Below are 20,677 nucleotides of genomic sequence, written 5' to 3' on the forward strand. Positions count from 1 at the left end.
TCCATCTACATTCTATACCTGTGGTGCATTTTAGTTTTGCAGTTTGCTGACACAGTGACCACCAGTATACTATATATAGCAGTACGATACGGAAGGCCACTGCTGTGCCTACCTCTGTGTCGTTATTAAGTATACTATCCATCTACATTCTATACCTGTGGTGCATTTTAGTTTTGGAGTTTGCTGACACAGTGACCACCAGTATACTATATATAGCAGTACGATATGGAAGGCCACTGCTGTGCCTACCTCTGTGTCGTAATTAAGTATACTATCCATCTACATTCTATACCTGTGGTGCATTTTAGTTTTGCAGTTTGCTGACACAGTGACCACCAGTATACTATATATAGCAGTACAATACGGAAGGCCACTGCTGTGCCTACCTCTGTGTCGTCATTAAGTATACTATCCATCTACATTCTATACCTGTGGTGCGCCTCTTTTTTTCTTTGCATCATGTGCTGTTTGGGGACAATTTTTTTGAAGTGCCATCCTGTCTTGACACTGCAGTGCCACTCCTAGATGGGCCAGGTGTTTGTGTCGGCCACTTGTGTTGCTTAGCTTAGTCACACAGCGACCTTGGTGCGCCTCTTTTTTTCTGTGCATCATGTGCTGTTTGGGGACAATTTTTTTGAAGTGCCATCCTGTCTTGACACTGCAGTGCCACTCCTAGATGGGCCAGGTGTTTGTGTCGGCCACTTGTGTCGCTTAGCTTAGTCACACAGCGACCTTGGTGCGCCTCTTTTTTTCTTTGCATCATGTGCTGTTTGGGGACAATTTTTTTGAAGTGCCATCCTGTCTTGACACTGCAGTGCCACTCCTAGATGGGCCAGGTGTTTGTGTCGGCCACTTGTGTCGCTTAGCTTAGTCACACAGCGACCTTGGTGCGCCTCTTTTTTTCTTTGCATCATGTGCTGTTTGGGGACAATTTTTTTGAAGTGCCATCCTGTCTTGACACTGCAGTGCCACTCCTAGATGGGCCAGGTGTTTGTGTCGGCCACTTGTGTCGCTTAGCTTAGCCATCCAGCGACCTCGGTGCAAATTGTAGGCCTAAAAATAATATTGTGAGGTGTGAGGTGTTCAGAATAGACTGGAAATGAGTGGAAATTATGGTAATTGAGTTTAATAATACCATGGGATCAAAATGACCCCCAAATTCTATGATTTAAGCAGTTTTTTAGGGTTTTTTGAAAAAAACACCTGAATCCAAAACACACCCGAATCCGACAAAAAAATTTCGGTGAGGTTTTGCCAAAACGCGTCCGAATCTAAAACACGGCCGCGGAACCGAATCCAAAACCAAAACACAAAACCCGAAAAATGTCCGGTGCACATCACTAGCTTATATAAACGGTTTATGAGAGAAAACCGACCTGTGCCCTTGCCCTGGTGGTCTAGTGGGGTCCCTGTACTACCACAGTGTCCACGGCAGTCCGGTGGGAGGCGGTCCGCGCGGGATCGCGATTTACAGCGGGTCCCGCCGGGGGGGACTCACTTACCCCCTCCCTGAGTGCGGCCACGCGATCCAGGAGAACAACAGTCGTGTGTGTGACTAACTGGAAGAAAACCAGAGCCTCCGCTGTAGATACATGGCAACCAGGGCGCGGGAGTGTACAGCGCCGCTGGGGGAGGTGATGGAGCTGCAGCAGGAGATGTCTGACTGACATCTAACACTGACAGTGCCTCTGCTGCAGCCCTTGAAGTCTTCATTTTTCTTTTAAAAGCTTCTTCTCAGGGCTGCTGGAGCAGCCCCCTGTTGTATGCCTGCACCAACTACAAAACTAAGCTCCTGTGCACGGAGGCGGGGTTATAGAGGAGGCAGCGCTATGCATTCTGGGAACAGTCAAAGCTTTGAGCCTGTTGGTGCCTCGGATCAAGATCCTACTCTACACCCCAATATCATTAATTGTGGAGCCCAGTGTACCCCAGAGCAGAAAAACGGCTAATCTGCGCATGCGTGTGCACCACAATGCGCATGCGCGACATATGGGTACAAAGAGCATCGTGGTTTTGCACAGGTTCTAGCGACGCTTTCAGACGTGTGAAGGGGTTGTCTCCCGTTTCGCTTCGGCGCGGCGGCGGGCACTGCGGCTCGGCCCCAGCTTGGAGGGACTTGCATCCGTAGGGATTCAAGCCCCTCCAATCACGTCGCCGCATTTTGAATGGCGCGCCAAGCGCGAGCCAATCGGAGCTCGCGCCTTGGCAGCCAATAGGAAGATGCTCTGACGCTGCGGAGCGGGAGAAGTCGGTCGAGCATCGGATGCGGAGGGAGAAGGAGCTCCCGAAGAAGAAAGAAGACCGAGCAGCGGCGACGGCGGAGATAGCAGCGACGGCGGAGAAGAAGAAGAAGCGGAAGACGACGGCGGAGATAGCGGCGACGGCGGAGAAGAAAAAGAAGCGGAAGACGATGACGGAAAAAGACGCCCAGCGACGGAAGTCTGGCGGAGAGTGCCTCGGCGCGAGGGACGCAAAAGAGCTAACGAGCTCCCCGCTGCTGCCTCTCCCACCGAGACTGGTAGGCGGCCTTGGGCCACTTCCACCTATCTATAATCCACCCTAGAGCACCAGGGACAGGCGCTAGGCCTGTGGGCATAACCAGGCCGTCCCGGCCTGCGGCCACTTAGTCAGGCCCTCCCGGCCTGTGCCCCACTCCAGGCCTCTCGGCCTGTGCCCCACTCCAAGCCTCTCGGCCTGTGCCCCACTTCCGGCCTTCCGGCCTGTGCCCCACTTCCGGCCCTTCCGGCCTGTGCCCCACTTCAGGCCCTTCCGGCCTGTGCCCCACTTCAGGCCCTTCCGGCCTGTGCCCCACTTCAGGCCCTTCCGGCCTGTGCCCCACTTCAGGCCCTTCCGGCCTGTGCCCCACTATAGGCCCTTCCGGCCTGTGCCCCACTTCAGGCCCTCTCGGCCTGTGCCCCACTCCAGGCCCTCTCGGCCTGTGCCCCACTCCAGGCCCTCCCGGCCTGTGCCCCACTCCAGGCCCTCCCGGCCTGCGCCCACACTTCTGGCCCTCCAGGCCTGCGCCCACACTTCTGGCCTTCCAGGCCTGCGCCCTCACCCAGGCTTCCAGGTCTGCGCCTTCACCCAGGCTTCCAGGCCTGCGCCCTCACCGAGGCTTCCAGGCCTGCGCCCTCACCCAGGCCTTCAGGCCTGCGCCCTCACCCAGGCTTCCACCTACAGCATTGTTCAGGACTCGGGGTGGTATTGTACAGGCCGGACTGGACCGGATCGGTCGGAAGTGGGCTGTGCAGCAGCTTCCGAGGGGTTCACGGTCGGTCGGCATGAGGAGCTGGCTGGCCCCACGCGGTGTATAATACAGGGGATTGGAGTGTGGAGTAACGTTCCCGTCCCACGCTCCTCTATTTCCCGGTAATCTGGAGTGGACGGCCGTCCGCTCTGGACCCCCGTTCGCGTCCTCAGTTAGAAGCGGAAGGAAGTAGCTAGTGACCAGCATTCGGTAAGTGGAATTGGTTATTCGGGGTTAACCTGTTGTGCCGGGGAATTATTCTACTGACTTGTTGGTTAGCGATTGTGTTTAGTTGGCCCGGTCTCTGCTAGTTCGGAACGGAACCAGTAGCCTCAGTTACTTAAGTTAGTTTGCTCAGGTAGGCGTAGTTGGCTGTAATTTGTTGTTTGCCGTTAGTGTAGCCTGCAGTTAGGGAGGCTGTTCTTCTTGCCCCAACAGAAGCAGAGAGGTGCGACCATCAAGGTGACCAGCGAGTCGGAAGTGAGTATTACTCTGTATTTGTTTGTCATCGTCCCCGTATACCGGTCAGGGGTTGTGCTCACGGACATGAGAACCCCTCTCACCACACAACGTGCGAGAGTGCGAGTGTGTTAGAACTGGGTAGCTGAGGCCTTTGGGCCAGTGATGACCTTCTGCCCAGCCGGTGAAGGTCGCAGCTACCCCTGAAGCGTCCTGTTCTCCGATGGAGGTTGGCACGCACGTCTCAACCGGTACGTTCCTTCCTTCTAGGTTCTGCGTCGACCGCTGCAGAGAGGTGTTCGTGTCGACGATCGCCCCGGAAGGTGGAGTCCCCTGACACTTCTGGGTATCGTAGGTGACTGGAGCTGCCACAGGTGAGTAGAGTGACGACACCTGCATGGCAGCAGGCACTGTACCACGGTCCGGGCCCGTTACATTTTAGTCGGCAGGATGGACGAAGACCAGGCACACCATTCCGCCCAGAAGACGTTGGGAGATGAGCAGAGTCGATCCGCCCGGAGGGGCTCAGATGCCAGTTCCACGCAGGTGGCCCGGAGGGGGTCGGACGACGAGCACCGTAGATCATCGCGTCGACTCAACGTCGGACCAGCCCTCGCCCACTTACCTCGTATGACGGGCGTAATATGACCTTAGAGGACTGGAAAGCCCGACTAGAGGTGACGTTCCTTATCTACCGGGTGCCCGATGACTTACGAGTGCCCCTCGCTCTGAATTCCCTGGAAGGCGAGGCTCGCCGGACGATCCTCTTACGACCTAAAATCGAACGTGAGGAACTAGAAGAGATCTATGATATATTAGGGGATATCTACAGGGACACCTCCTCCGCGGGGACCCTCCGACAGCGCCTGTCTGGTCGGTTCCAGAGGGAGGACGAGTCCATACCGCAGTACGCTAACGCACTCCAGGAGATGATGGGGGAAGTGCGATGAAAGGATCCTGATGGGTTTGGGGCACTCACCAATACGAGCCAGATATTACGGGACCAGTTCGCCATGGGACTCAGGAATGTGCCCCTGAGGCAGATCATGCTGGATAAAATATCCCAGGATGATACCTTGACCTTCCATCAGGCAGAAATTGACGCCGTAGCCAGGGACCGCAATTCCAACTACGGACCCCACGCTGTGTTCCCCCAATGGGTGCAGCCGGTGTCCGCACCAGTGGCTAGCAAGGAAGCAAATCCATTGGAAACCTGCGTTCAAGACTTAAAGGAGGCCTTTCTCCGGGTGACCAAAGAGATGAGGGAGGAAGTCGCCCAACTGAGCGATGAAGTGTACCGGCGGGACCGCCAGGGTACAGAGTCCAGATCCCGAGAGAGGGACACCAGACGGCCCCGAGGACGGAGCACCAGATCAGATAGCCGCCCCGGAGATGGCCGGGGCCCTCGTTGTTTCCGCTGCCATCGGTACGGGCATATCGCCCGAACCTGTATGGAAACGATCCCAGAGGCGCAGTTAAACTGACCTCCCTCGCGGTAACGGGACCACCCATGAGGGAGAGCGATGAGGGGAAGTCAGCCATTGACAACCAGGCTGAATTGGTAGGAGAGTGTCCCATAGTAGTCGGCCGCCTTGGGGGAAAAGATCAGTCCTGCTTGTTGGATACCGGCTCTCAGGTATCCACCATGTCTGAGGCATGTTTTTTGGAACACTACGCTCATGTCAAGGGTGAGGTGTCCGAGAGCTTTATTTACCTCACTGCGGCTAATAACCTGCCCATCCCCATGGTGGGGGTGGTGTGGATGGAAATGGAAGTTTGTGGCCAGAACTTGGGCAGAAAGGGGCTGCTGGTGGTTAGCAGCCCCGGACTGAGCCATGGCCCTGTGATCCTCGGAATGAATGTGCTACGACATCTCGATCAGCTACTGTTCCAGGAAAATAGACTACGATACTGGAAGAACTTGAGAGTTCAGCGTCCTGTCCAGCAGGCTTTTCAACAGGTGGGACGACAACAGGGAGCCAGGGGCCTAGGGGCTATCGATGAACACCTGGGCCTTTTGAAGATCGGTCACCACCAGCGTCCTGGAATTACCCCCTCGTCAAGAGATCCTTATTCCTTTGGAGGAACGGACTCATCAGAGTCTGAATGGCATGGAGGTAATGGTGGAGCCACGGATGTACTAGGCGTAGGATCTGTGGTGATGGTGGCCCGTACCGTGTCGGTGGTGGCCGGGGGAAAGGTCTCTGTCCGTTTCTGTAACCTCACAGATCAGCTTAGGCGGATTCCGGCAGGAACAGTTATCGCTCAGGTGGTGGCGATTCATGAAGGTAGTGTTCAGGGGATGCAAAAACTCTCCCTACAGCCGGAGGCTTCGGAAGCATGGACATTGTCGGTTCGAGTAGAGGAGCCAGAGGAGGCCAGCCCCGAGTGGAACGGTACGGTTATCCGAAAACAGATGGACGTGTCGCTGGAAGAGTGCGCAACCGGGGATGTGGCCAAGTTGGATCAGATGCTCTGGAATCGGCAGAAAGTGTTCTCGCGCATGAGGAGGATTTTGGATATACCGATGACCTGCAACATGAGATTCGCACTGGGGGTGCTCCACCTATTCAAGAACGATATCGGCCGATACCTCCCCGATTGTATCAGGAAGTCAAGACCATGCTGCGTCAGATGCTGGACAATCACGTGATCCAGGAGAGTAAGAGTCCATGGGCCGCACCCATAGTCCTAGCCTGGAAGAAGAATGGGACCATCCGTTTTTGTGTGGATTATCGGAAGTTGAACAGTTGCACTGTCCGTGATGCTTACCCTCTCCCCAGGATCGAGGAGTCCCTAGCTGCATTGGGCAATGCAAATTTTTTTTCGACCTTGGACTTGGCCAGTGGATACTGGCAAGTGCCTGTGGCCCCACAGGATAGGGAGAAAACCGCGTTTGTTACACCCATGGGGTTGTTCGAATTTTGTCACATGCCGTTTGGTTTGAACAATGCGCCCGCCACGTTCCAACGGATGATGGAAAGATGCTTGGGAGATTTGAATTTTGAGGCCTTACTGATCTACCTGGACGACATCATTGTGTTCGCGGCAACCTTGGAGGAACACTTTGCTCGACTTGACATGGTTCTCCAGCGGTTGGAGTAGTATAGCCTGAAGCTTAAACCTCGGAAGTGCCATCTGTTGAAATCCAGTTTGGAGTATCTCGGGCATGTTTTGTCCCGTGACGGAGTGTACCCAACCCCCAGCAAGATTGCGGCTGTTCAGGAGTGGAAGGTGCTCACCACTGTCACGGAACTGCGAGCGTTCCTGGGTTTGGTCGGGTATTACCGACGCTTCATCAAAGATTTTGCCCGGATCGCGGAACCCCTGCATGCGTTGTTTCGAGGGATCGCAACTACGAGGAAAGCAACCCTGGAGACGTGGGGAGGAGTGCAGGACCTGGCTTTCAACCGACTGAAGAAAAGTCTCACGGAGGCTCCAGTGTTAGGGTATGCAGATTTTGAGAAGCCCTTTATTTTACATATGGATGGAAGTCTGCAGGGGTTGGGTGCGGTCTTAGCTCAAGTTCAGGATGGACAGGAATGGGTGATTGCCTACGGCAGTCATAGCTTGCGAGAGACCGAGAGGAACCCAGACAACTACAGTTCCTTCAAGCTGGAATTGCTGGCAGTAGTGTGGGCAGTTTCTGAGAAATTCGTGGAATACTTGACCGCAGCCCACGTGGACATCTTCACGGACAATAACCCCTTGGCGTACTTGGAGACTGCCAAGCTGGGTGCCCTAGAGCAACGGTGGGTGGCCAGGTTGGCCAAGTTTTCCCATAAGATTCACTATCACTCGGGGAAGAGTAATACCAATGCGGATGCCCTGTCTCGTGGAAGTCCCAGGGCCTGGTGAGGAAGAAGATGACGGTGGGGAAGAGATGCCAGATCTGACTCGTGTGCGACAGCCTGTTGATAGAGAATTGTGTCAACAGAACGCCCGGACTGCCCTACTCAGATATACGGAGCTGGACTGGGCGCAGGAACAACGGGATGACGAGGGTTTGAATCTCATTCGGCAGTGGATACAGGAAGGTCATCTGCCGTCTCGACAAGAACAGGATGGACTGACTATATTCTGTAGGAAGGTGATGCGGCGATGGGACCAATTGCGGGTCTGGGCTGGTACTTTGCGGAGACAGTGCTACCTGGAGCAAGAACTGCGCACTGTCGAACAGGTGGTGGTGCCGGAAGTCCAGGTGCGGGCTTTGGTGGAAGAGGCGCATGCACAGGGGGCCCATTTGGGGTCCCACAAGACATACCACTGGCTGAGACGCCAGTACTTCGCCCCTCGACTGCAAGCGGTCGTGGATCAGGTGTGTCGGGAGTGCAGGAGGTGCGCGGTAGTCAAGCCACAGGAACAGCACGTGCCCGTCCAAACTATCCGGACCAGTCGGCCGTTGGAATTACTGATGATTGACTATGTGTTGATAGGGGAGTCGGTTAGTGGGCATCAGTATGCCTTGGTGATGACTGACCATTTCACCAAGTTCACAGTAGTGGTCCCTACTCGAAATCAAACTGCTGAATCAGCCACCCGGGCGATCATTGAACATTTCATCCGGCAGTACGGTTGCCCCGAGCGGATTCATTCTGTTCAAGGGGCCTGCTTTCAGGGGCAGCTGATGGAACGTCTCTGCCATCTTTATGGCGTCCAAAAGTCCCGTACGACGCCTTACCACCCGCAGGGAAATTGAGCCTGTGAGAGATTTAACCGGACTTTGCTGCAAATGCTCCGCGTGCTGGAAAGAGCTAAGAAGCAACGATGGCCCGAACATGTGCAAGAATTGGTCTGGACTTATAACAACTGAGTTCATCACACCACCGGGTTTTCTCCTTTCTTTTTGTTGTTTGGTCGACCAGGACGGGAGGCGCACGACTTACAACTGTCCGGGGCCGAAGAGGGAATTCCCCTTGCCCTTGCAGAATGGGTAGAGGAACATCGGCTACGGCTGAAGGCGGCCCACAAGCTGGCTGGAAGACTCATCGCGGATCAACTACATGTGCCTGCGAGGTCCCACGAACCTGGTTCCCTGGCCGTGGGCCAGTGGGTTTTGGTGCGTGATGTCCGTCCGGGGGGAAAACTGTCGGAACGGTGGGAGGTTACCCCGTATATTGTTCGCCGTCGCTTGTCTCCGGGTGGTCCAGTGTATCAAGTGGAGTCTACCGATGGGACTGGACGTCTACGTACGTTACATCAAAGTAAACTACGACCTTGTCCTTTTCCGGATCCGGCTATTGATGCTGGGTCCCCTGAAAAGGCTGACGGAGTTGGAGCTCCTGCCTGGGAAGTTCCTGTTCCTCTGTCGGATGAAGAGTGGTGGCTGCCTGTCGAGGAGGATCAGCCGGGTGAGTCGAGGACTCAACCCCCGACTAATGTGGTCGCTCCTCCCTTACCAAGACGTTCACAGCGTTCTAATAGGGGTGTTCCGGGACCCCGCTACGCGGACCCTAACTTTGTGTGGTCGGATTCTTGCTTTGTGGGGACCACAAAGGACAAAGGGGGGGAAGTGTGAAGGGGTTTGTCCCCCGTTTCGCTTCGGCGCGGCGGCGGGTGCGGCGGCGCGGCCCCAGCTTGGAGGGACTTGCATCCATAGGGATTCAAGCCCCTCCAATCACGTTGCCGCATTTTGAATGGCGCGCCAAGCGCGAGCCAATCGGAGCTTGCGCCTTGGCAGCCAATAGGAAGATGCCACGGCGGGCCAATCAGAGCTCGCCGCGTCATAGCTCCGCCTGCTCCCGACGTCATATAAGAGACGCTGCGGAGCAGGAGAAGTCGGTCGAGCGTCGGATGCGGAGGGAGAAGGAGCTCCCGAAGAAGAAAGAAGACAGAGCAGCGGCGACGGCGGAGATAGCGGCGACAGCGGAGAAGAAGAACAAGCGGAAGACGACGGCAGAGATAGCTGCGACGGCGGAGAAGAAGAAGAAGCGGAAGACGACGACGGAAGAAGACGCCCAGCGACGGAAGTCCGGCGGAGAGTGCCGCGGCGCGAGGGAAGCAAAAGAGCTAACGAAGCTCCCCGTTGCGGCCTCTCCCACCGAGACGGGTAGGCGGCCTTGGGCCACTTCCACCTATCTATAATCCACCCTAGAGCACCAGGGACAGGCGCTAGGCCTGTGGGCATAACAGGCCTGTGGCCACTTAGTCAGGCCCTCCCGGCCTGTGCCCCACTCCAGGCCTCTCGGCCTGTGCCCCACTTCAGGCCCTTCCGGCCTGTGCCCCACTTCAGGCCCTTCCGGCCTGTGCCCCACTTCAGGCCCTTCCGGCCTGTGCCCCACTTCAGGCCCTTCCGGCCTGTGCCCCACTTCAGGCCTTCCGACCTGTTCCCCACTTCAGGCCCTCTCGGCCTGTGCCCCACTTCAGGCCTTCCGGCCTGTGCCCCACTCCAGGCCCTCTTGGCCTGTGCCCCACTCCAGGCCCTCCTGGCCTGTGCCCCACTTCAGGCCCTCCCGGCCTGCGCCCACACTTCAGGCTCTCCAGGCCTGCGCCCATACCTCAGGCCTTCCAGGCCTGCGCCCTCACCCAGGCTTCCAGGCCTGCGCCCTCACCCAGGCTTCCAGGCCTGCGCCCTCACACAGGCTTCCAGGCCTGCGCCCTCACCCAGGCTTCCAGGCCTGCGCCCTCACCCAGGCTTCCAGGCCTGCGCCCTCACCCAGGCTTCCAGGCCTGCGCCCTCACCCAGGCCTTCAGGCCTGCACCCTCACCCAGGCTTCCACCTACGGCATTGTTCAGGACTCGGGGTGGTATTGTACAGGCCGGCCTGGACCGGATCGGTCGGAAGTGGGCTGTGCGGCAGCTTCCGAGGGGTTCATGGTCGGTCGGCGTGAGGAGCCGGCTGGCCCCACTTGGTGTATAATACAGGGGATTGGAGTGTGGAGTAACGTTCCCGTCCCACGCTCCTCTATTTCCCGGTAATCTGGAGTGGACGGCCATCCGCTCTGGACCCCCGTTCGCGTCCTCAGTTAGGAGCGGAAGGAAGTAGCTAGTGACCAGCATTCGGTAAGTGGAATTGGTTATTCGGGGTTAACCTGTTGTGCCGGGGAATTATTCTACTGACTTGTTGGTTAGCGATTGTGTTTAGTTGGCCCGGTCTCTGCTAGTTCGGAATGGAACCAGTAGCCTCAGTTACTCAAGTTAGTTTGCTCAGGTAGGCGTAGTTGGCTGTAATTTGTTGTTTGCCGTTAGTGTAGCCTGCAGTTAGGGAGGCTGCTCTTCTTGCCCCAACAGAAGCAGAGAGGTGCGACCATCAAGGTGACCAGCGAGTCAGAAGTGAGTATTACTGTGTTTGTTTGTCATCGTCCCCGTATACCGGTCAAGGGTTGTGCTCACGGACGTGAGAAATCCTCTCACCACACAACGTGCGAGAGTGCGAGTGTGTGAGAACTGGGTAGCTGAGGCCTTTGGGCCAGTGATGACCTTCCGCCCAGCCGGTGAAGGTCGCAGCTACCCCTGACGCGCCCTGTTCTCCGACGGAGGTTGGCACGCACGTCTCAACCGGTACGTTCCTTCCTTCTAGGTTCTGCGTCGACCGCTGCAGAGAGGTGTTCGTGACGACGATCGCCCCGGAAGGCGGAGTCCCCTGACACTTCTGGGTATCGTAGGTGACTGGAGCTGCCACAGGTGAGTAGAGTGACGACACCTGCACGGCAGCAGGCAATGTACTACGGTCCGGGCCCGTTACAGACGCACAGCCGATCGCAAGAAGATTGACAGGAAGAGGGCGTTTCTGGGTGTCAACTGACTGTTTTCTGGGAGTGTTTGGAAAAACGCAGGCGTGGCGTGGCGGGTATCTGACGTCATTACCGTGTCACTTATTGCAGCAATCATCGCACAGGATAAGTAACTACAGGGCTCGTCTTCTTTTGCACAAAATGTGTTTGCATGCGCACTGCTGCACAGGCGTTCGCACTCCTGCAAAGAGAAAATACACCCCCCCATGGGCGGCGACTATGCATTTGCATGGCTGCTAAAAACTGCTAGCGAGAGATCAACTCGGAATGACCCCCTAAGTTTCCCTCCCTGCACTGTGCTTCCCTGGAGCATGCACTCCAGAATGCCGGCTACACAGCATTCTGGGGTGCAATTTCAGAAGTGATGTCGGCAGTCAGAGACCACTGCATCACACCGGGGGATCCCAGCAGCCAGAAGGGATCTTCTCATCTTCAAACAGGGGCACGAGGCGGCAGCGCATCACATGTCATGCGACCTATTATTTCCACTCCACGCTCATCACTTTTTCTGAATAATAATGTATTTATTCTTATAAATGGCCCTAGATATACAAACTGTATAAGCAGTAAAAATAAGAAGTGCTTTAATATTGGTTTATGAATATACCAGTCTCAGTATTTACACACCAACCTCTTGCTAATTATGTACTCAATATATTACCTCTATAACAGCAATACCACAAGTTGTAACACCAGTAAATCCCATAAGTATACATATTAAACAGGTAAAATTTGACCAGGTAGCAACAACAGCTTTGGCTAGCTTGGTGGCACACTTACCATGGAAGCAGGCTATGCAGGACACCTGGGCCTTTGAGACTAGAGTGCCCAGTTGTGCCTACTCTGTACCCAAATGATATTATACACAGAGAGGAACCTTATTTTGCAAATAACATTTTATTTATTGTCTTTTTTAGTGCTATCTTCACCTCTTTATTTCTTAGTGTATAGATAATTGGGTTCAGTGCAGGGGTCACTACGGCATAGAGAAGAGATACTAATTGGTCTTGGTCCAGTGAGTAGCTAGATGTTGGCCTCATGTACATGAAGCTGATACTCCCAAAGAAGATGATGACAACGATCAGGTGGGAAGCACACGTGGAAAATGCTCTGCTTTTACCCACCTTTGTCTGGATTTTCAGGACAGCTGAGATTATATGGACATAGGAGACCACAGTTAACACAAAGGAGCTCAAGCCTAAAAATCCTCCAGCTGTGAGGACGATTATATTATTTAAGAAAGTATCAGAGCATGAAAGCTTGAGCATCGGTGGGATATCACAGAAGAAATGAGAGATCCTGTGTGAATCACAATATTGCAATTTGGCAGTAAAAACGGTATGTATAACTGAGGTTATGAAACCAATGAGCCAGAGACCTATGGCTAATTGGAGACACCTTTGTTTATTCATGATGGTGGTGTAGTGCATTGGGTTACAAATAGCCATATATCTGTCAAAGCCCATGACTGAGAGAAGCAAACACTCTACACTACAGCAGGAGACATAGAAGTAGAGCTGAGTCATGCACCCTCTGTAAGAGATCACAGAACTCCCCCCTGCAAGACCCATCAGCAACTTGGGCACAGTCACTGATGAATAGCAGATGTCCAGAAATGACAGGTTTCCCAGAAAGAAATACATAGGTGTATGCAGGTTATGTTGTGTCCATATAGTTGTAGTAATGGTGAGATTTCCAGCAAGGGACATAAGGTATACAAGCAGGAATATCACAAAGAGTAAAGATTGAATTCTTTCATCACTGGATAGAACAGCCAAAGTAAAGTCTGGCTCTGCCGTCCAGTTCAACCAGCTCATCTTAGGGTCTACCTTCCTGATGGATAAGATTACATAGATTAATAAAATTTCCCTGTGACATAATACCATTCTTTCTAGCATTCATAATTAAGCAGGCCATATTAGTCTTCTTCTGTATTTGTAGGCTGGTTCTATGAAAAAGGGTTCTAATTACTCACCTGAACCCATCCCCTCCTTGTTAAGAGTCCTGTCTGCTGTGACCAGGTTATTGTCTCCCTGGTTTATACAGTAGCTGTAATATAGGTGTTACAAGTTTCAGACAGGAGTTTTCAAATACACCAGAAAAAAAGTTTTTGGTCTTTGGTACCATAAGTTCCACCAGGGAAAAAGCCCTGTATACAGAGCTAAATATTCACGGCAGTCTTCGTTAGTCAGTATTAGTCCAGCTACTGGTCTATAAGTGTGGCAAATACATTCCCTTTCTATCTTAGTGTATCCGTCGTCTCCCAAATTACCTGATTTGTACTTCAGGTGTAAAGGATTTAGGAAACAACTATCAAGACAGCACCCTCTAGTGTATAATTAGAAAAAAAAAAATGTATATAGACGTAGAGGGCCTGATACAGAACCTCACATAGGGGGGAATTCTGAGTGGATCGCAGCAGGAATTTTGTTAGCAGTTGGGCAAAACCAGGGGGGTAATTCTGAGTTGATCGCAGCAGGAATTTTGTTAGCAGTTGGGCAAAACCATGTGCACTGCAGGGGTGGCAGATATAACATGTGCAGAGAGAGTTAGATTTGAGTGTTGTGTGTTCAATCTGCAATCTAAATTGCAGTGTAAAAATAAAGCAGCCAGTATGTACCCTGCACAGAAACAAAATAACCCACCCAAATCTAACTCTCTCTGCACGTTATATCTGCCTCCCCTGCAGTGCACATGGTTTTGCCCAACTGCTAACAAAGTTCCTGCTGCGATCAACTCAGAATTACCCCCATAATTCAGTTGCTTACGTGGTCACACTGCTAGGTTTACCATATCATCCCTTTAAACTGGGGTGTTTATGGGTTACACAAATTATGTGGCTGATTAAAACCAGGTGAAATGTGTAATTCATTAGTGTGCTGGTTTAAAGGGATAGTATGGTAAGCCTACACTTACGTGCACGGTAGTAAATGTGGATTCAGTTAGCTGTATCTCTTGGCCACACTGCCCCTATTTATCTGTTTGTGAACACAATATTCATCACTATCAGGACATACTTGCATGGGAGCATGAGAGCCATCTGGAAGCAGCTGGATGTCTGCTTATGTTCACCCCAGTATAGCCTACAGTTCTGTCTACACCAGGGCTGGCCAAACCGGTCCTCGAGATCTACCAACAGTTCATGTTTTCCAGGCCTCCTGCAGATCTGTAGAATTGTCAGTTAGGAATGAATGCAGCACATCTTAATTAGTAATGACTACAACTGTGCACCAGCTAGGTGGTCTGGAAAATGTGTACTGTTGGTAGATCTCGAGGACTGGTTTGGCCAGCCCTGGTCTACACCACCAAGACACGCCCACAGCATACTTATGCTACGCGTGAATGACCAGTTTCTGCCCAGCTACAGCCACAGGGTTACAAGAAGATTTGTGACAGATCTACATGACTCACCTGTAGATTCTCAAAGATGCGTTTACAGACTCTAGCGCTTGTACGGTTGCAAAGTATGGCAAAACTGTCCACAGAATGGCCTTCAAAGCATCTCACAAATTAACACTTAATTAAGAACCCAGACAAATAACAAATCTATTTATAGGGCTCAATTATTAAATTAATTTATTATTAGGTGAAAATTAATAATAACAAATAATAACATTTCAATCAACCTTTTCCTGCTGTTTACCAATTAACCCAGCATCCTGGTTAAGGACTCTCTGTGTGGCCTTACAGTCACTTTCACATCCGCTGCGCACCTAATGTGACCACCATCCCAATAGCCCAGAGGTTCTCAAACTCTGTCCTCAGGACCCCACACAGTGCATGTTTTGCAGGTAACCCAGCAGATGCACAGGTGTATTAATTACTCACTGACACATTGTAAAAGGTCCACAGGTGGAACTAATTATTTCACTTGTGATTCTGTGAGGAGACCTGCAAAACATGCACTGTGTGGAGTCCTGAGGACCGAGTTTGAGAACCTATGCAATAGCCTATATATTAATAGCGGCACAGGCCACTAACGTGACCCCAAGTGTGAAAAAAAAAGAAAATCACTGTATGTGGATCAGCAGAAATAGAAAAATGCACATTGCAGCTGCAAGCAGGACTTTCTTCAAACTGAAAGGTTCAAAGAACTATGCCACATGGAAAATCTCTATGAAGATACAGCATCAGCACATGACAGAGGTGACACGCCTCCAGTTTCTAAAATGGAGACCCAAACTATGGCATATTGTCAGTCTGTCACGTGATGTCTGCAGTCTTACTGTATCCGAGGATGCAGGTACCAAACTACAGATGCGCAGTATGGGTCCTGCATATGTGCAATGTACTGAACATTAATACATTGTGATCTTTACCTTATTACGATTGGACCTGAATCAGGCACACTGTACTGTACAAACTGAGTGCATGCAGAGCCATGAATGAATACATTGACAAGATGTTATCCATATCTCAGAAACTGATACCTGCAGGAGTCCAGGTGGATGATGAGATAGCAATGGAAATGCTCCAGAATTTAACACCAGAATGTAACTTCTTAGTAGTGGCTGCAATGAAGATTATAAGCGCTAAACTGCTGAGTTTAAGAGTTCTAAGAATGTATTATGATTGAAACCAATGCTAACTGTACTGCAGTTGATTTTTGACACTGTTTAAAAAAAGTGCAAACACTACCTTAACTAACCCTATTGGCATCAAAGCTAGTTTGTGAAATCACCAGCACTATTGCCTGTAGACCAATAGATGTGTTCTCATTCCGGAATAAAGAATAATCCTGGAATGCTTTTAGCAACCAGGAAAAACAAGACACAGTCACATCACTTGTACCTGCCCGTATCACATAGGGAGCGAGAAAACCAATGTTACATGGGCGATAGAATACAGTAGACTAAATACGTGATTTGGCAATTCATTTCCAGGGATCGGCATTGCTGTGTGTTTCACAACCACGAGACACAGCAGCACTCAGCTTTTCCTTCCTGTATAACCCAGACTGCTGTGTAACTAGCCAATGGAAGTCTGGGGACAAGCCTATACAGGAAGGAGAACTGAAGCTGAGTGCTGCATCCTGAGTGCTGAGTGCAACTGCGGCTGTGATATACACAGCACTGTTGATCCTCAGGGTCAAGCAGCCAATGCACATATTACATGTAACATTAAAGGTATGTTTATATGTTCGAACCCCTCCCCCCCCCCTCCCCGTTACATACCCAGGGGCAGCAGCTGCCACTGATAATGATTACCAGTTGGGTAAACAGAGCTGATATACTTACAGTACAATGCTTTGACATTATCTTGCCGCACCACCTCACAAATTTCTAATATGCATGATACAGAAATGATTCAGCTATGATAAAGCAAGTAGACCTAAGGATTTATAAAAATCAAATAGCAGGTCCACATTGAGAGTTTGCCAGGGGCTTCCAAGTCTCTAGTTACGCCACTGATTTCTGTCTATGTTCAAATTTGTATCAGACGTCTGGTTGATAGTATAAGAAATGCAACCTTCCAAAACATGTTGCTTTTATCCAGAATATCTTGTACTGTTTTACCGCATGTACTATATATAGTAAATTTTTGTCCATGATGCTTTGGATATCTGGATTTCTGTACCTGTCCAGAATTTGGAGCACTATGCTATAGTATTAATTAATAACTAATGGTTTCCCATGCATTATGCTCTGATATACATTACTTTATGTAGCAGTGCTCCTCACAGTGACTGGAGGAGGAGAAGACAGTGATCATGTTGCGGAAAATATTTATTTTTTTCTTTCAAATTTTTGGAGCTTTAAGATAATTTGAAGGTTTACTGTATGTATATGCAACGCTAGAGTGTGCCAGTATACAGCAGTATCCCATACTGGTACTTGGCCACACTTTTCTGACTTGTTTTAGTAATAACTTTTGCAGTTTAATGATACAGTAATTGATTTTGCTGAAGAACATTTCTCTAAAATTACCTTGAGAAGTTTGCATACTGTACCTTTAACTATGCATTTAGTAATTTAAGCTCAGTAGGCTGAGAATGTGTTACATACGGAGTCTCACTTACTGTAGTACTCCTATATATCACATACAATCTTATGCCTTAAGTTTGTTAGAACAAACAATACACAGTCATATTTCCTTCACAACAGGTCATATATATATTTATTTTTTTACAAATATCTAGCACACATAAATGTTCATTAAAAATGTAAAAGCCTACATTCAGTGTTAATTTTGACAAGGATTTTAAATTTAGTTTTAGTCTTCATGGCTTTTTTTTTTTTTGCTTTGTTTTAGTCAAGATTAAGTCAGTGGATCTTAGTTTTCATTTAGTCTAATTTAGTCTAATTTTAGTCCTGAAATAAAGGTTTACAAATACTTTTAATCAAGATTTTTGTAGACAAAATCAACACTGCTTAGCAGCTTCTAATGTAGCTACACACAGGTGTACAGGAGGTCTGAGTGAACAACAGACAAGATACAGGGAGGAATAGCGGCCATTCAGTTGCATTTTCCATATAGCCACTTCGACATCTTCACTTCAACCACTGCCATTAAAGCGTATGTTCCATAAAACATTATTTCAGACAGTGAATATAAATATGGGTGAAAAGTGCTACTATTTAAATCTATTTTATTAATTATATAAGACAAGCTGATGATGGCAATGATTATAGAACATAGTTATTTATTTATTAACAGTTTCTAATGTAGCGCAGCATATTCCGTTGCGCTTTACAGTAATAGAACAAAACTGGGTAAAAACAGACAGACATAGAGGTAGGAAGGCCCTGCTCGCATGCTTACAATCTATATAGTTGTTAAATGTTTCTAATTCGCAATGTTTAATGATTCGTCCTTATATGTCAGAATTAAATCACTTTGTGAGAATTGTGAGAGATAAAGTACTAGCCAATCAGTTTCTGTCTTACATTTTACGTGTTCGAAAAATGACAAGAGCTGATTCATTGGTACTTTATCTCACAATTTTATCTCTCTCCAACCTGTGATAAATACCCTTGTCAGAGTTAACATCTACTTAAAATGGGAAAAATTACATTATTATCACATTTTGTAAACATTCACAAATAATCGCATGTACCGGTCCCTCCACACTTATAGATGTGAAGGCACCTGTACATGCAAATGGGTGCCAGTATCTATTAAGAAATGGAGATAAAATAGGTAAAGGCTGCTGTTCCCAATTTACAAGGTTAATTGCACTCCATATATTCGACAACCAGACTACTCACAGGGAAGAAAACCACCTCGTACAAAATCAGGAGCGCTGCCTATACCAATTGAGACTATAATTCAGATTTACATTAAATCTTTTATTCAAAAAACATATATGTATATAAATATATAATGCTGCAGCATACAATAAAACAAAATATAATGAATCAATACATGTTTAAAACACATTCACATTTCATTGAGGCTTAGTGGTTATTTTCTACACATCCTACTTATATAATTATGCCACAATTGTATCCAGTTCTTTGCTTTAATGGAAATGTCCACTAATTCTTTTATGCGTCCCGACTACAATTAGTAAATTAGTAACTTGGCTCCAACATGTGTGATTAACTTCAGTATCCTACCATCTGAATAGGACACAACTTGAGGCTGTTTAATATAACCATTTGAATAAAAAGTCCCAAGTTCACTTGGATTCCTATGTAAAAATGTGTGCACACATCCGTATAATTGCTGGTAATTACCATATAGCTACGTCACCTCCAAATTTTAAATGTGCTTGTATGGATCCAGTAATCAGGCTCCCTCTGCTGGTACTTTTACCCAATTTGCAGGTATGATGGAGTTTCCTCTGATGACTTCCTTGGATCGCTCACAGTGTTCAGGCACCCTCTGCTGGTATTTGCCCGTATTACAATCACGCTGCCCGTTACTAATTTACTAATTGTAGTCGGGACTTACCAAAGAATTAGTGGACATTTCCATTAAAGCAAAGAACTGGATACAGTTGTGGTCTAATTATATAAGTAGGATGTGTATAAAATAACCACTAAGCCTCAATGAAATGTGAATGTGTTTTAAACATGTATTGATTCATTATATATTTTTTATTGTATGCTGCAGCATTATATATATATATATATATATATATATATATATATGTGTTTTTTGAATAAAAGAGTTAATGTAAATCTGAATTATAGTCTCAATTGGTATAGGCAGCGCTCCTGATTTTGTATGGGGTGGTTTTCTTCCCTGTGAGTAGTGTGATTTTGTAAACATGCCTTGATGGGAATTATAGTGCTCCAAGTTCCACATGATAGTGTATAACCTATATTGATACACTGGCTCAACAGCAAACATTGGCGGCTACAAGAGAGAATGACAGTGTGTAGTTCTTGGCTTTTAGAAGTGACAGTTCACTATATCTGCACTAAGGAAAGTGGTGTAAACTGCAAACAGTAAGAAAACTATATATGTTCATGAAAAAGAGAATATTGTCAGAGAAATATAATTATGGTATTTGTGAAACAGAAAATATTGATGTCAATACTGTTAAGCTTATTGTATAGATTCTATAGATAAAACAGAATGTTACCCATTGTAGCTACTATAGAATTTGAACCCTAATTCCATTTATACAGCAACAGGCTATTTTTTACTGCTAGTAATGGGTCTGTCTTGTAGCATACATGTGCACCCTGCACACACCCACCCCACCAGCAAATACAGTTAATCTGCTACTTATAGTATGCATCAGTTGTGCCCCACACCTCCATCTTAATGCTGTTTCGCACCCTAGATTTGGTAGACGGCTCCAACCTGGATGCAACCCGGCTGAGATTCTGATCAGACTGGCGTCAGGACCCGGCTCGCAGTGTCAGCACTAGGAGAGGAGATCATGTAGCAGCAATGGCTCTCCCTATGCAGTAAAAAGGTCCCGTGTCGCATTGACCCAGCTTACCCGTTTATACTGCACCACGAACCGAGTCCTTCCCTGGACCAACCCTGCAAGCTAACCGGGATAACCCTTTTCCACTGAGACGCTCCCGGGTTATCACAGCAATAACCCAGGTTTTTAGCGGCAGTGGAAAAGGGGTATTAGAGTGCATGATCATTTGGACATAGTATTTCTTGTTATATTTGTAGCCTGATCCCCTCAATCACTTTGTTATGAAAAATGTTGCAGTTCTTTTTGCTACTGTTTCCAAATCATAATTTCAGTGAATATAGAAATGGGTAAAAAACAAATGAAATACAGAAAGAAAAAAAAAGTTTTTCTGAAGAGTTAGAGGTTGTGCAC

The 20,677-nt window shown here is 49.0% G+C and overlaps 1 protein-coding gene across 1 annotated transcript; it reads right to left on the reverse strand.

Annotated features, from left to right (window-relative positions):
* Positions 1-12,317: 12,317 nt before the first annotated feature.
* Positions 12,318-12,905, reverse strand: LOC134961061 (olfactory receptor 5V1-like). Its single transcript, XM_063941588.1, has one exon. It carries the CDS (start codon positions 12,903-12,905, stop codon positions 12,318-12,320), a length of 588 nt encoding a protein of 195 aa, XP_063797658.1.
* Between the last annotated feature and the right edge of the window lie 7,772 nt (positions 12,906-20,677).

Source organism: Pseudophryne corroboree, chromosome 1 (genome assembly GCF_028390025.1).
Source record: "Pseudophryne corroboree isolate aPseCor3 chromosome 1, aPseCor3.hap2, whole genome shotgun sequence".
Lineage (NCBI taxonomy): Eukaryota > Metazoa > Chordata > Amphibia > Anura > Myobatrachidae > Pseudophryne > Pseudophryne corroboree.